The sequence below is a fragment of the Jaculus jaculus genome, chromosome 5 (assembly GCF_020740685.1).
Source record: "Jaculus jaculus isolate mJacJac1 chromosome 5, mJacJac1.mat.Y.cur, whole genome shotgun sequence".
NCBI lineage: Eukaryota > Metazoa > Chordata > Mammalia > Rodentia > Dipodidae > Jaculus > Jaculus jaculus.
In genome coordinates, this window is record NC_059106.1 from 71,926,553 (window position 1) to 71,943,169 (window position 16,617).

Consider the following 16,617-nt stretch of genomic DNA (forward strand, 5'->3'; position numbering starts at 1 on the left):
AGGATCAGGAGTTCATAGAAGTTGTGAGTTTGAGGCCAGCCTGGTCTCAAAACTAACAACAAGAAACAAACCAACCATAAACTGGGCTGTCATTTGACATAAGGACTAGGAAGGCTCCGAGGGCCTCCCGTGGTGACTTGAGGCTGAGCCACTTCTGTCTCCTCACAGGACACCTCCACAGGGTCAGCCTTTATAAACTTGGAGGTATTCATTGAGCCCTGCATTCCCCTCTGTCGCAGTCAACATGTTGGCCCCCACCTCCCCCACGTATGTGAATGTGACTTTTGGGTCTGCCACGTCCCTAACACTAGAACCGCCTCCACACATCAGGCACATGTGATGGACACCCAGGAGATGGGGAGCTCCCCAGCAAACAGGAAGCGAGTGACACTCCCTGGTGACCCCACTGTATTTACAGAGGCTTCACGGTCGCATGTCCCTGCCACTTGACTACAGTTTGGCGTGCTCCTGAGCAACAGTCTGTTGGTTTCCCTGGGCGTTCCAAGGCATTCCAGCACAAACCACGTGGGTCCAGGGCAGTGACCACTGGCCTCCCTCCCGGGTGGGAAGGGCGCAGGGCCTCTCGCAGACAGCACGCCACACACGGCCGCCACCCGGGTGCAGGTAGTTTATTCTTCACAACAGAAAAATACACAGAGCAGAGGAGGTGGGATCCCTTTGTTTCTTGCCCCTCCAGTGTTCCGCCCCCACAGCTGATTTATGTTTTGCTCCCCACTCCCTTCTTAAAATAGAATGCCAACTTCTCTCCTGCAAAGTGTCTGAGGGGCAACCTGCCCTTGCCTCCCTGCCACCAAGATGCAGACCGAGAAGCCGAGAGACTGTTTTCTCTTTTTTAATAAGGTAACTATTTCTAAATACGGTGGCCTGGAGGTCCCATAGAAAAAAGCAAAGGGTGTTAACAGTATTATAACAGCATATTTACAGGGTAGTAACATGCGGACGAAAAGCTACAATACTGAGTATCAGACGACGCAAGTCAAACAAAGGGGTGGGAGTGCAGAGACCACCCAGCAGAAAAGAAACCCCAGGAAACATTAAACTGGTAAATAAATGGCGAGTTAAGGCTTAAAAAGTGTATAAAAATAACACAGTTAATATTCAAAACGGAACTCCAGATACAGAATATATATAGATGAGTTTCTGTCTAGTTTTTTTTTTTTTTTCTCCCGGGGGTGGAGGGCGGCGATGTGGATGGGCTTCTCCGGGCTCTGTACATGGTTCCTATATACATGGACACGCATGGCTTTCAGTTTGGGGTGTGTCTGGGGGGGCTGGGGGCAGGGTCTGCTCCCGGGACCCTCCTCTGGAGGATCCCTTCCCTGCCGCAGGGCCTGGAGTCTGGGCTGGGGAGTTCCCCCCTTCCATAACAGGGAAGACAACCCCTCCCTGGGCACTGTCCCTATGTGGAGGGAATTTTGGAAGGGGTCTAGTCCCAGGCCCACTCCCTCCCCATCCCCCTGCCCACAGTCTGGGATGGTGGGAGAGGTAGCCGATAGGTTTCCTGGCCAGCACCGAGGTAGACTGGGGTGGTCTTCAGGGCAGCAGAGGAGGGCCAGGTCTCACCCAGCCCCCTACCCCATTTCCTTGGGCTTGTCACCCAGCTGTCACTGCACCCTTTGGTCCTGTGACTCTTCCGGCCCCTCTTCTTTCCATGCCCTGAAGCCAGGCAGCCCTGGTAAGCAGGTCACACGTTCTGTCCAGTGAAGCCCGGGACATAACTCAGGAGGTCCAAGCTAGGCACCCAGGGCTGAAGGGCTCACTCCAGCTGCCTCCCGCCCCTCCCACCTGGGCGTCCCCTTTGCAGTCCAGAAGCTCAAGCCTGAGACTTCCCTCAAGACCTGAGGCTACGGCCAGAGAAGGTCCCACGCTGCCCTCTGGTTCTCTGCATCCATCTGTCCGGTTCTTTTTTAATTTTTTCCGTCTTAGCAGCACCAACGTTCTGGCCAATAAATATCCTTTTTTTGTTTGTTTGTTATTTCCAAAACAAACTTAAAAACAAGAAACAGTGAAGCAAGTGAGGGATAGGGAACAAAAAGAAAACCCAACAGACAGGTTCAAAGTGCTCTGAGATCGTCTTTGGATGCCACCAAACAGTCCAGAATCTTGCAGTTGGCGGGAGGCTGGACCAGGCAAGGCTTCTGCGGACCAAGCTTTCTGGCAGGTCGGGAAGGTCGTGAGAGAGCTTGGCTGTTCCTGGAGGTCCCAGCTGAGAGTCGGGCCGGGTGCTACCTGGGTCTATGTCTGCCAGTGGGCTGGGCGGGCAGCGTCGCGGGTGGGCTCAGATGAGGGAGATTCGCACCGGGATGCCGGGGGACTCCGTCCTCTGGGGCGAGTGATGGCTCACCAGGTGCTCCACCACCGTGTGTTTGGACATGTGCTTCATCAGGTAGGTCTCCTGTGGCAGAGGGGCGACACAGACGCCATCACTACAAGGGAGGCTACAGTTCCTGTAGTGGTCGCTGGAGGCAACGGTCATTGCCTGGGGCCTCCGCTGGGTCTCTGGCATGGAGTCTAGGGATTTTGCACTGTGGCTGGGGTGAGGGTGGGTGTTGATAGGCACTAGACTTGCCCTCAGCACCTATGATGCCCAGGGCCAAGCTAATAGCACTTTACCAACTGCTATGTCAGGGGCAAGACAGGGGCCTAGACTTGAGGCTAGTTCTGTCATTTCTTAGTAACAGGACCTCAGACAAGTCATCTTACCACCCCCTCTCCAGCCTCAGGCTCCTCCTCCGTAAGCAGGGTAGGGACAGGGTGCTAGGGTGAAGCAGATAACACAGGAGCCACTCCTGCCATAGTCCTGACATTTCATGCCAGGTGGTGGTGGGAATCGTGGCCTGGGCACACCCCCATTTTACCTTCTTCAGGGGGTGAAGCCAAGCGTGAGCCCTCCACTGGCTCTACCAAGACTGAGTGACCAAGGTGACCTGAGCTCATGCAGGCCTGCAGGCCTCACACAAAACCATGACCTCCACTGGCCTTGGCCAAAAGCAAAAGTCCCTGAATGCCACTCCCGGGCCTCACACCTCAAGATAGGCAGAGTTGGGTGGAGCAAGCCTGTAAATGCACCTCATTCCTAGATGAGGCCAGAGGACGCAACTGGTGACAGCCACGACAGGAAAACAGTCTTCAGTGAGCACACAGCCAAGACAGAGGTGGGGGCACGGCTGTGGCCTATAAGACACATTGTCAACGTGGGGATGTCATTTGGCTCTTGCTTTTAAAATTTGTCACAAATAACTAAAGTTATGACATTTAAGATACACATGAAAACATCAACACTGGCTGGGTGTTTATGATAAGGCCTCTGGGTACCACAGTGTTATAATCTTGTGAACATGTTTAGAGACATAAGGTGAAGGGTTTACAAGTGTCATGGTAGGAAATCTGATTTGCATGGATGTGGCAGTGTTGGCTAATGGTGAAGGGAGGAATGGAGAGTGCGTGGGGCTTGGGGTGAGGCAGGAACCCTCTGAGGATCAGTTGCTGAGTGGAGCTCCCACACCCCCTTGGTCTTATTATCCTGAAGGTCTGTCCTCTGAGCCTCTTAACTCTCCCCTGAGCCTCGAACCCCAGGCAAGCAGTAGCTCTGGCTGACAAACACTGCAGACCCCACTATATTTTGCAGCAGACACCTTTCCACACCTCCCAGCACCTCCTAGTGCCTTCCTTTTCCATAGAGAAAAGTACCCAAGTTTCCTAGAGTCCCAGGGTCATGTGACAAGTCTGCCACCAACATCTGTTCTGCCTTAGGGTGTTTGTCCTCACTGTTCCCCACATGGAAAGTTTTCTCCCCTCTCCCTTCCCCTCTCATTTTCCTCAAGGCTTCTTTGCAATGCTCTGCTTGTTCCCCAAAGGCCCCCATGGGAGAGGCTTGGCTCGCCGACCATGACACTGTTGGTAAGTGGCAGGACTCTGTGGGAAGACGTTAGGCCACTGACAGTGTGCCTGTGAGGGATGAAGAGATGCCAGGGCTTTTCTCTTTCTCTCTTTGCTTCCTGGCTATTGGGGGGGGGGGAGTATCATACTCCACCCACCTTGTGTCCCCAGTCACAACCACCTTTCTCTCCACAGTCCCAAATGCTATGGGAACAAAGGTCCACAGACCCAAAACCTGACAATGAAAACAAACCTTTCATCCTTTTTTTTGTCCCAAGATAGGGTCTCACTCTAGCCCAGGCTGACCTGGAATTCACTATGTAGTCTCAGGGTGGCCTTGAACTCACTGCAATCCTCCTACTTCTGCCTCCTGAGTGCTGGGATTAAAGGTGTGCACCACCACTCCCGGCTCCTTTCATCCTTTTAAGTTAATCTTTTTTTTTTTTTTTTCAGACAGGGTCTAATGTAACCCAGGCTGTCCTCGAACTTACTATATGGCTACAAATGACCATGAAGTTCTGATGCTCCAGACTCCCATCTCTCAAGCGCTGGGATTACAGGCATGTGCCACCTTGTGGCCATGGCAGGGATTGCAGCTGCCTCCCAGCTGGAAGGTCCTGGCTCGGGAGGGCAGCAGGCCAGGCTCTTTTACCTTTGGCCTCGAGGGGTGGGGTGCGGGGTGGGGGTGGAGTCTGGGGTGTGGGGGTGGAGTTGCAGCACTCACCGAGGTGTAGGCCCTCCCGCACATGCTGCAGCAGTAGGCCTTGGCGTGTTTGATGGCGTGGGCTGAGAGGTGGATCTGCAGGGAGGCGGAGTCCGAGTAGGCCCGGTAGCAGTTGGGACACTTGTAGGGTTTGTCCTTGTTGTGCTGGCGCTGGTGGGACTGTGAGGGGCACATGGTATCAGGAGGCAGAGGAAATGCCCCCGCTCCACCCCTTCCGGGCTCTCGGGACTGGGGGGCAGCGGTGTGGGCTATGGGGCAGGGAGGCAGGTGCGCACTCACCTGAAGGTTGGAGAGTTGAGTGAAGGCCTTCTCGCAGCCAGGGTGTGGGCACTTGTAGGGTCTGTCACCTGTGTGGATTCTGCAAGGGGCAGCCCAGTGAGGTGGCGGTGCTGACATACCCGAGGGGCCCGCTCCAGGCCCCAAGCCCTTTAGCTGGCTGAGGCCAGACTTCTGCTTCCAAGCACTTCTGTCCCCGGCCCCACCCATTTCCCCAGGGCTCAAGAGTGAGCCCCAAGCAAGTCCTAGGAACTGGGTTGGCATCACCCTCCTTCTCTGGCCTCCACTGCCAGTCTGACCAGAGCCTCCAGCTCCCCAAAGCTCCCCGCCACAACCATCCCTCCTCCAGCAGTTCCCCAGAGACCCAGCACGGACCTCCACCAGCCACAGAGACCTGCTGGGACTGCAAGAGGCTGCTCTCTTCTGAAGACCCCGCCAGGCATGGCAGCTATTGAAAAGGCCATGGACCTATGGTGTGATTGTGCCTTTTACCCCCCAGCTGCCCCCTTCCTCCGCTAAGGAAGCATAGGCCTCTACTTGTCCCCTGACTTTTACTTCCTGTCCTTTCTCCACGGCAGGCGTGTGTCCACAATGGTGACATGATCACTACAGTGACTAAGAATGCAGGATACTGTGGCCCTGCATCTTAGCCATCCAACGTCCTTGCTAGGAGTTCCATCCATTCCCCATTCCTGGGTTCTCAGCCTAGATCCACTAACTGGGTGAGTCTGGGCAAAGGATTGAGCCTCAATGTCCTCGCCTGAGAAATGGGTATAAAAACAGAGTCCCTGCCTCACCCGGTTTAAGACTGCATCAGATAATGTGCATACAAGGTTGGGGGTTTGCCTTTGTGATGGCATAGTCAGCATTCAAGAGACATTTACCAGTATGATTACTTCATTCATTCAAGGTTCAGTTCCAAGTCCTAGGCAGTGAACAAAACAGCCAACTGCCACTGCCTGCTCCAAATGCCCCGTAAGCATGAAATAAGGCGAGCACAGGAGGAGCGAGTTGGCACTGTGGCAGCAAGCCGAGGGTGGGAGGCCAGTGCCAGGGAGGGTGAGCAGATGACCCTGGAGCAATGATTAGAAGGCTGATGACAGCTTATGCTTCTCCAATAACAGGTGGGACAAAGCAGCGGGCAGAGCAAATTATCTGTAAGTGGAGCTCAGGAGCCCAGCACACCTAGCAGGTGGTCTTCCCGGGGCTCCACATTCAAGCCTTTTGGATAGCTCCCCAGCTTGTCCTCAGTCCACCGATCCTGGCAAGTTCTTTGTGCCAAGCGAGTGGGCAACAAAATGCCAGCTGGGGGCTCAAACCTTGTTTGAGGTTCCTCAGCCACGCCCACTGCTGGACACGGGGCTCGGGCTGTCCCAGAGCCCACAACGCAGGCTCAGCCAGATCCTAGGAGGTCCCTCTTCCTCAGGCAGTAGTGAAGCTAGTGTCCTAGACTGTTCCCTCCTTTGTGGCCCCAGCCCCAACTGGGGACCCCCAGACCTGCTCTGCTTTCCTGCCTGCCATCTTCACCTTCACGTGAGCTTCGATAGCAACCCAGAGCCCGGCTCTTCCCTCCGCCCGAGGGGCGGGCTGCTCCTCTGCCCTGTGCGGGGATCCCCACTTCAGCCACCACGTCACGGAGAGCTGAGCCTGTCTCCTCACCTCTGAAGTGGGGACAGCGGCAAAGACTGCAGGGATTGGGACTGCATAGAACAGGTGCTCATGAACTACTTGGCAGCTTAAAATTTTTTTTATTTATTTGCACACATGCATGTGTGTGTGGGGGTTGGGGTGGGTATGTGTTCAGGGGCATGCCAGGGCCTCTTACTACTACAAATACCAGAGGCTTTTGCCACCATGTAGCTTATGTGGGTGGCTTGGGAACTGAACCTGAGCCTTGCAGACTTTGTCAGCAAGCACAATTAAGCACTGAGCCATCTTCCCAGCTCTTGTTAGTTTTTAAAAGTTTTTTATTTTAAAATTATTATTTATGAGAGAGTAAATTGGCATGCCAGGGCCTCCAACCACTGTAATCAAACTCCAGATGCATATGCCATCTTCTGTACGTGTGCAACCTTGTGCACTTACATCACCTTGTGTGTCTGGCTTACATGGGATTGAAGAGTTGAACATGGTCCTTAGGCTTCGTAGGCAAGTGCCTTAACTGCCAAGCCATCTTTCCAAGCCTCTTATTATTATTACTTATTTATTTGGTTTTTCAACATAGGGTTCCACTCTAGCTCAGGCCAACCTGGAATTCACTATGTAGTCTCAATGTGGTCTCAAACTCACAGTGATCTTTCTACCTCTGCCTCCCAAGTGCTGGGATTAAAGGCGTGTGCCACAATACCCAGATTATTTTTTATTTTCATTTATTTATTGGACAGAGCGAGAGAGAGAGAGAGAGAGAGAGAGAGAGAGAGAGAGAGAATGGCCTGCCAGGGTCTCTAGCCAACTGCAAATAAACTCCAGCTGCATGTGCCACATTGTGTATCTGGCTTATGTGGGCACTAGGGAATTAAACCTGGGTTGCCAGGCTTTCCAGGCAAGCACCTTAACTGCTAAGCCATTTCTCTAGCCCCTCTTGTTAGTTTTTAGTACATTCATCTCTTTTTCTGTTTTGAGAAGGGTCTTACTCTAAACCCAGGCTAACCTGAAACTCAATCTGTACCCCAGGCTAGCTTTGAATTCACAGCCTTCCACCTGCCAGGGTAAACAGTCTGTGCCACCATGCCTGGCTCAATACCTCTCTCTCTCTAGAGAGAGAGAAAGCATTGCATGCCAGGGCCTGCAGCCACTGTGATTGAACTCCAGATGTGTTCGCCATCTTGTGCGCGTGTGTGGCCTTGTGTGCTTGTGTTACCTTGCACATTTGGCTTATGTGGGACCTAGAGAATCAAACATGAGTCCTTAGCCTTTGCAAGCAAGCACCTTAGCCACTGAGCCATCTCTCCAGCCCTCTTTCTCTCTCTCTTGCATGTGTGTGTGTGTGTAGAATATGTGTGTGATGTGGTGCGTGTGTGGAAAGTGTGCATGCGCATGCAGAGCAGAGGAGGTCGTTGGACAGCCTTCTCCTGTGGCTTGTCTCTGTTTCCTTGAGACTGGAGCGCCCGAGCAGCCCACAGCTGCTGTCTGCCAGCAGCCCCCAGTGATTCTCCTGTCCCCACCCACTACAGACTGAGGTTACAGACATGTGTGGCCACACCCAGCTTTTGACATGGGTCCTGGGGAGTCAAACACAGTGATTGATCTCTGGCCTAAGAGGCCTTTTTTTTTTTTTTTTTTTTGAGGTAGGGTCTCACTCTAGCTCAGGCTGACCTGGAATTCACTATGGAGTCTCAGGGTGGCCTTGAATTCACGGTGATCCTCCTACCTCTGCCTCCGGAGTGCTGGGATTAAAGGTGTGCACCACCAAGCCCGGCTCCCAAGAAGCCTGAATGCTTAAGCAACAAGCACTCTTTACCCTGAACCATCTCCCAGCCATCAACACATTAATTTCTTCTTAAGTTCTACGATGCAAAATAACAAAGGAGGGATTTATTTAATGTTTTTTAAAATTTATTTATTAGAGAGAGAGAAAGAGGCAGAGAGAGGGAGAGAAAGAATGGGCATGCCAGAGCCTCCAGCCACTGCAAACGAACTCCAGATGCATTTGCCCCCTTGTGCATCTGGCTTACATGGGTTCTGGAGAATCGAACCGAGGTCCTTTGGCTTTGCAGGCAAATGCCTTAACTGCTAAGCCATCTCTCCAGCCGATTTATTTAATGTTTAAATAAAAGCATTAAAATTTTATCAAATAGAAGTTGTAATAATAATAATGCTTTATATTTAGGTTTTTGTTTGTTAAACAGGATTTCAGGTAGCCCAGGCTGTTCTCACTTGCTAGGTTGCTAAGGCTAACCTTAGACTCCTGATCCTCTTGCCTCCACCTCCCAGGTGGGAAGGTTACCACCATAGGTTTGGCTTTCTTCCTTCCCTTCCCCCTTTCTCTACTCCCTTCCCTTCCCTCCCCCCCCCCCACACTTTTTTTTGTTTGTTTTTCAAGGTAGAATCTCACTGTAACCCAGGCTGACCTGGAATTCACTATGTAGTCTCAGGGTGGCCTCGAACTCACGGTGATTCTCTTACCTCAGCCTCCTGAATGCTGGGATTAAAGGCATCCATTACCATGCCCAGCCTTCTTTTTTTCTTTCTCCACCCCCCTTTTTTAATAGGGTCTCACTCTGCAGCCTAGGCTAGCCTGGAACTATGTAACTTCAACTGGCCTCAAACTCAAAGCAATCTTCCTGCCTCAGCCTCCTAAAACCTGGGATTACCAGATGTGAGCCACTATGCCCAGCTGTTCCCCGCCCCTCTCATCTTTTCTTTTTCCCCCAGGCATTCACTCTACTACCAAATGGCCACAATCAGTGTTTTGTAACTAAAACAATGGTAGATGAGTAAAAGTTAAGTGTCTGTTGAAGCAACTCCTTCACAGTGACATTTCTCATTCGCTCCTCTGTCGTTTGTTTTTGAGACAGGGTCTCATGTAACCCTGGGTCATGCAGCCTAGAATTTGTTATGTAGACAAGGTTGGCCTTGAACGCCTGATCCCCCTGCCTCCACCACCAGGCATGGCCCACCACGTCGGCTTGCATTCTCTCCTATAAAGAAACATTAAACCTGTACAAGGATTTTATGGGCACCTTGTATAGTAAGGCACCACGTGGAGGGCTAAGCACACAGGAGCTCTCTGATGCCAAACAGTTGTTCTTACGGTGCTTGGCATTGTTATCAGACTTGGGGAAGCTGAATGGCGCGGGCTCCACCACAGCTGTCATCCCACACATGCACAGCATCACACAGCTAGAAAAAGAACGACACGCACTACACCCGCATAAACAAACAAGCACAGCCAGTGTCACTCTGTCTGGCACTATGCTCCACAAATAGATAAAATTGTGAGCCCGCTCCTGTAATTTACCGACTCCCTCCTGAGACAGTGTCTCCCTGACTTTCACACCCTCATACCTGCAGACACGTGGCACCTTTCATGTGTGTGTTCACTTGTCATAATTCGACACTTGCTGTCAACCGTCATAAACGGACGAAGGTGGAAAACACCCTGTTTATGTTCTCCACAAACTCATGTGGTATTTATTATTTAGTGGGATGAACTTCCTGAAGTCTGAACTTGTGCCACGCGATGCACGCCACCTGCCATCTTCTACGCAGATGCCCAGGGAGGCCATTTAACTCTGCTGCCTGACTGTGGCCCTACACACAGCTTTCTCAGCAACCCGGGGGGGTGGGGACCCGGCTCTCCTCCTTCTGACTCTACTTCTCTCCTGTGCCTGGCGCTGGATATGACCTGCTTTCATCCCCTTCATGGCAGGAACACTGGGAAGATGGGCTTGATTCATTACAGGATCTGGTTGTCTGGCTGTCTGCCAAAGGACAGGAAACAGGGCAGGGTCTGTGCCAGGCAGCCATGGACAAGAATGCTGGGCTTCGGCAGCTTCCTAAGGTATGACTGAGTTTTTGTTTGCTTGCTTGCTTGGTTTTGGTTGTCTGTCTAGAGGGTCCTGAGGCTTGGGGGCATTTTAGATCATCTCCTTGCCACTGAGTTAGGACACGTTGGCTTAATTATATGTGCTGGTGTTCATGACTTATAAATCATCTTCCAAATGTGGACAGAATCCTCTCATGTTGTGTTTGGTTTCCTGCCATTATGAACTTAGATCACAAAAAAAGAAAAAGAGAGAAAGAAAGAAAGATGTGCCTTAAGAATGGAGAGCAACCGCTGGGTCTGGGAAATGGCATTCTTCAAGGACTCGTGCATTTGCACGTGTGCGTTCTGTTTTGGTCATGTTCTTACTTTTCTTTCTTTCTGTCTTGTCTCTCTCTCTCTCTTTTGACAAGGTCTCACTTAAAAAGAGCTGGGGCTGGGCTTGGTAGTGCCCACCTTTAATCCCAGCACTTGGAGGCAGAGGTAGGAGGATTGCTATAAGCTTGGGTCCAGCCTGAGACTACATAGTGAGTTCCAGGTCAACCTGGGCTACAGTGAGACCCTACCTCAAAAAATAAAAATAAAAATAAAAAACAAGCAAGCACAAAAGCAGGGGTGAGGGGCTGGGGATATAGCTCAGTAGTAGTGCACTTGCTTAGCATGCACAAGGCCTTAGGTTCAATCCCTGGTTTGTCTGTCTGTCTCTCTCTCTCTCTCTCTCACACACACACACACAAAGAGAATGGATCATGCCACTAAGAGCAGTCTCTGTTCTCCTCTCTTCTAGTCTTGCTGATTACTGCCGTCAGTTGAGCAGATCATTCAGTCCTATCAGCAGGTCTCCTCCCTCCCATTTGCCTTAAGGCCCTTGTGCTAAGGTGCAGGTCAGAAACAAGTCTTCTGAAGGAACATCAAGAGAATGACAGCTCAAGGGCAGCCTGGAGCACAGGAACATACCCGGCTCTTTGAGCTTCAGGGAAATGGCTAATGGGCTCAGGCTACAAAGGTGGCATTGCCCTGAGACTGGACACTGCCCCAGGCAGGCAAAGATTCAAGAGTCTCTGATCCAAACCAACAGATTGAGCAGGATGGGGTCAAAGGCCTAGGAATTATCACCCAGGGAGGGTGGGCTGAGTTCACTGTGATTAATGTTCTATTTTTTTAAAAAGATTTTATTTTTATTTATTTAAGTGAGGGAAAGAGGGAGAGAGAGAGAGAGAGAGAGAGACTGAGAAAGAGAGAGAGAGAATGGGCACACCAGGGCCTTCAGCCACTGCAAACAAACTCCAGACACATGCACCACCTTGTGCATCTGGGTCCTGGGGAATTGGATCAAGGTCATTTGGCTTTGCAGGCAAGCACCTCAACTGTTAAGCCATCTCTCCAGCCCCTAATGTTCTATTTTTATTTTCTAAAATTATTTCATGTGTAATGTGCATGCATGTGTGAATGTGTGTTCTTGTGTGTGTGCACAGTTGTGTGCAGGTGCACACAGGTATGCGTGTGTGTGGAGGCCAGAGGACCACCTCAGGTATTATCTTCAGGTATGCCATTCACCACTTATTTTTTTAAATTTTTATTTATTTATTTGAGAGCGACAGATAGAGAGAGAAAGACATATAGAGGGAGAGAGAGAGAATGGGTGCGCCAGGGCTTCCAGCCTCTGCAAACGAACTCCAGACGCATGCGCCCCCTTGTGCATCTGGCTAACGTGGGACCTGGGGAACCGAGCCTCGAACCGGGGTCCTTAGGCTTCACAGGCAAGCGCTTAACTGCTAAGCCATCTCTCCAGCCCACCACTTATTTTTTTAATATGAGAGAGCGAGCGATAGAGAACTGGCGTGCCAGAGCCTCCAGCCACTGCAATCAAAGCCCAGATGCGTGCATCACCTAGTGGACATGTGCGACCTTGCAGAGTCTTTAGGTTTTACGGGCAAGCACCTTAACTGCTAAGCCATCTCTCCAGCCCCTAGTCACCACTGTTTTTTTTTTTTTTTTTTTTTTTGGTTTTCTGAGGCAGGGTCTCACTCTAGCTCAGGTTGACCTGGAATTCACTATGTATTCTCAGGGTGGCCTTGAACTCACGGTGATCCTCCTACTTCTGCCTCCCAAGTGCCAGGATTAAAAGCATGCACCACCACACCCAGACCATTCACCACTTTTTAAGACATGATCTCTCATTGGCCTGAGCTCAGCAAGTAGATAGGACTGGCTGTCCATTGAGCTCCAGGATCTGCCCATCTCTACATCTCTACTACCTCAGCATTGTGATTACAAGTACAGACCACCATGTGGATTCTGGGAGTGAACTGAAGTCCTCATGCTTGCAAGACAAGCACTTTACTCACTGAGCCATCCTCCCAGTCCTAATGTTCCATTTTTTTAAAGAAAACCTCACCCCTCCCCCAAATACACAGGTTCAGCTGATCTCTGTTCCTCAATTTAGAAACCTATATTTAACAAAGTAGAATAAAATAGTCCTGAAATGGTGACTCATTGCAACTCACTCTTCATGAATTTATTGGTACATATCATCATTTTATCAAAAACACCGCATGTAATTGGCCTCTACAAAACTGAACAGGATAATTGCTGACGGAGATTCCAAGCTTCTGTAGGGAGACCTCTTCCTTCTCACAATCATTAGCTCCGTAAGTAGGGTCAGGAGGAGTCTGCCCTGCTTCCTAGCAGGATATAATTGGCTAAATCAAATTTGTAACTGTGACTGTGCCAGAAATGTCACAGCTAAAGACAAATCTGAGTTAATTAGGCATGACAGCCTGATAGGACAGTGCCTCCTTTGAGAGTGAGGCCATTCCAGGTCTCTGGGAAATGGCCGGACCTACTCCATGGCTCATGGGGTCCCAGTCTTTTTATGTCTGTTGGTCAGGTTTTTTTTTTTTTAGACAGTTTCATATTGCTTAGGTTGACCTCAAACTCATTATGTAACTGATGCTGGCCTTGAACTCCTGATCCTCCTGCCTCCATCTCTGTGCCACCACACCGGGCTGATGTCCCAGACTTTACAGTGATAAGCAAAACAACAGCAAAAGATAATAATATTCTAGAAGCACCTACATACTTGAGGATTCTCCAAAAAGAGAGTATGTGCCATGCAGTGTTGCAGAGCTGAATCAGACAGTGCTTAGTTTACTGAGCTCTAATACTTAAAAGAAAAAAAAATCACACACACACACTTTTACACAATGATGAAATTTCTGGCCCAGGGGTATGATGGAGTCTCCTGACAGCAGTTAGACCCTGCAACCTTTGCAAGCGAGTACCTTTAACCACTGAGCCCTCTCTGCAGCCTTTGAATGCAATGGGAGCCACCATGCAACCAGGGGGACTTTGCTTCCTCATCAAGGCTGTCCCGTATATACCTGTGTGCACTGGGCCAGGGTGTGGGTGACAGGTACATGTACAGGTGTGCTCGTGACACAAACTCTGGTCATCAAGCTTGTGTGTCAAGTGTTTTGAACCACTGATCCACCTCCCCAGCCGCAAGGCCAACTTTAAAAAAAGGATTTTATTATGTATTTATTTATTAGAGAGAGAGTGTGTGAGAATGGGCATGCCAGGCCCTCTAGCCACTGCAAATGAATTCCAGATACATGTCCCACCATGTACATCTGTCTTATGTGGGGCCTGGAGAACTGAATCTGGGTCCCTAGGCTGCACAGTCATGTATCTAAACCACTAAGCCATCTCTCCAGCCCCAAATTTTTAAATAATAATTTTTATTAAGAACTTTAAAATATGAACATATTGCAAATTGCTTATATTCCCATCAGGTTTTCCTTTTATGTCCCTCTCCTGCACCCCCATTCCACGGAGGACCTTCCTCAGTGAGGGGGGATGTCTGTAATCACTGTAGGGTCATGACCGTGCCAATTTTGTTTGCTTGTTTGTTTTTACGAGGTAGGGTCTCACTCTAGCCCAGGATGACCTCAAATTCACTATGTAGTCTCAGGGTGACCTCAAACTCACAGTGATCCTCCTATCTCGGCCTCTCGTGTACTGGGATTAAAGGTGTGTGCCCAGTCCATTTTTTAAAAAATCTAGTCAGTAAGAAAATTAGAAAATTGCTAGAACAAACTTACACTGTTAGACCTGAACCTTAGGTGGCATGGGAATGGAAAACTAGACTGACAGCTTGCCCTGTGGCTATTCTGTCTGTCATACATTTTACTACGGAATCTACACATTATGCCGAGCATCAGAGAAACAGACACGGTAAAACATATTGCACTCTGAGAGAAAGGACACAAAGATAATGGTGCTAAATGAACAAACAACACCACCACCCAGTGGGACTGGTGATACACATTATAATCCCAGCTACGAGGAAGGCAGAGGCAGGAGAAATGTGACTTGAAGGACTGCCTGGGCTACAGCGAGTCCCTGTCTCAAAAAAAATTTAATGGGCTGGGGTATATAGCTGAGTGATAGCTCACTTGCTTAGCATCAGTCTCTGGACACACACACACACACACACACACACACACACACACACACACACACAGAGTAACAACAGGGCCAGAGATATAACTAGTTGTGGAGCCCTTGTCTAGCATAAGCAAGACTCTAGGTTTGATTTCCAATACTGTTTAAAAAAGAAAGTGACAATATATGTAGCATCCCCTTGTACTGCATTAGACCCTGCGAGAAAGAAAACTTTAGGTCTGACTGTAAGTTATAGACTCCACGGCCAAACACTCCTCTCCCTGACTTTGACCACGCTGACACTGGCAAACACGTAATCTCACTGTCAGCTTTGGTAATCATGGGAGCACACACTTCTTCCCCTCTGAACACATGGACAACAACCATGGATACCTTTGGTCTGTTTCTTTAAGGAAGTAACCTTGGGCAACTGTATTTTATGAGCCTAACATCCTGGTGTCTCTGCTTTCTTGCACACACTTATTTCTCTGAGCCTCCTTTTCACACATTCAGCTAGACTATAAGCTCCACACCAGGCAGGGATTTTTTTTTGTCTGGTTTGTTCCTAGAACTGTGTCTGGCCCAGCTCAGGGGCTCCATAAATATCTGCTAAAGGGATGAATCATATACAAACAAGTTCTATTTATTCCACAGATGTTTAGCCAGTGCCTAAATGCTCATATGTGACACCCACTGGGGAAACAGAATTGGAGGACACCAAGCACTTTCTTTCAACAGCTTCCAATATGTTAGGGAGAATGGTAAAGTATACAGGCAAACCCATGATAGCCCTTCCCTATTTGACGGGGACCCATGGGGCCTGTGGGATGACAAAGGCCAGGCTCTGAGCCAGCTAGGAAGGAAGCTGGATAGAAAGGTAGATAGGAGATGGCCAGAGAAACAGGGCATCTCAGGAGAATGAGACACCCTGGAGATGGGAAGGGTGGTGTAGCAGCGAGAGTTGAGGTCAATGAGGTCGACCAGGGCATTCATCAAGCTTGGCCTTAAAGACCAACCAAAGGAATGTGGCCTTGCTCCTAGGGAGTGGCAGGCACCTGAAGGTCTTTGCCCCTCCAAATAGCAGCTTCATGTACCAGGCCTCAGGTGCTGAGCTCACAGTAGGGCAATGGGAGGCAAGCACCTACCTGGTGTGCTGCTGGAGGTGGGAGAGCTGTCGGAAGGACTTATCACAGTAGGAGCAGTGGTAGGGCTTGACGCCCAGGTGGATGCGCAGGTGCTGGGCCAGGTAGGAGGCGTTGGCAAAGGACTTGGAGCAGTGCGGGCACTTGTGGGGCTTGGCCTCTGTGTGCGACTTGGAGTGGATCTGCATCTCAGACTTGGTGAAAAAGGTGAGCGGGCATACCTTACACCTGCAGGCGAGAGGCACCTTACACCTGGGAAGATTCCCCGGCTGCCCCGGTGGACCATCTCCTGGGTGGCCTCTTCTATGGCAGGGACCCTTGCATATGTTCTTGCTTATGGAGTCCAGGGGGACACAGGCCCACCTGGGAGAGACAGGGACAGGCTCCCAGGCTGGGCACCCTCCAGTCTAGAGGGAGCTCTGACACCTGGTGACAGGTCTATAGTCACAGGGGAGATAGGGATGGTGTTTTCCCAGGGCCCACCCATGGTCCTGGTGGAGGAGGTCCTCACATGGTAAGTCCTTCTCAATCTGGCTACATATTGGAACCCTCTGGAAGTTGTTGGCAAGTATAGCTGCCTGGCTCCCTATCTCCTTATCCCCAACAAACTAGCTCAGGACTTCTGGAGGCTTAGTCCTGGTGCT

At 50.3% G+C, this 16,617-nt stretch overlaps 1 protein-coding gene across 2 annotated transcripts in view; it reads right to left on the reverse strand.

Moving 5' to 3' along the window:
* Nucleotides 1–837: 837 nt before the first annotated feature.
* Nucleotides 838–16,617, reverse strand: part of Znf362 (zinc finger protein 362) — a 41,994-nt gene continuing 26,214 nt past the window's right edge. For both annotated transcript variants that reach the window (XM_045150175.1, XM_045150176.1), the window contains exons 6-9: nucleotides 15,977–16,201; nucleotides 4,904–4,982; nucleotides 4,625–4,783; nucleotides 838–2,416 (exon numbers count right to left, since the gene is read on the reverse strand). In XM_045150175.1, the coding sequence (XP_045006110.1) occupies nucleotides 2,300–2,416; nucleotides 4,625–4,783; nucleotides 4,904–4,982; nucleotides 15,977–16,201 (580 nt within the window). In that variant the 3' untranslated portion in view covers nucleotides 838–2,299. The remainder of the gene's footprint in view (nucleotides 2,417–4,624; nucleotides 4,784–4,903; nucleotides 4,983–15,976; nucleotides 16,202–16,617) is intronic.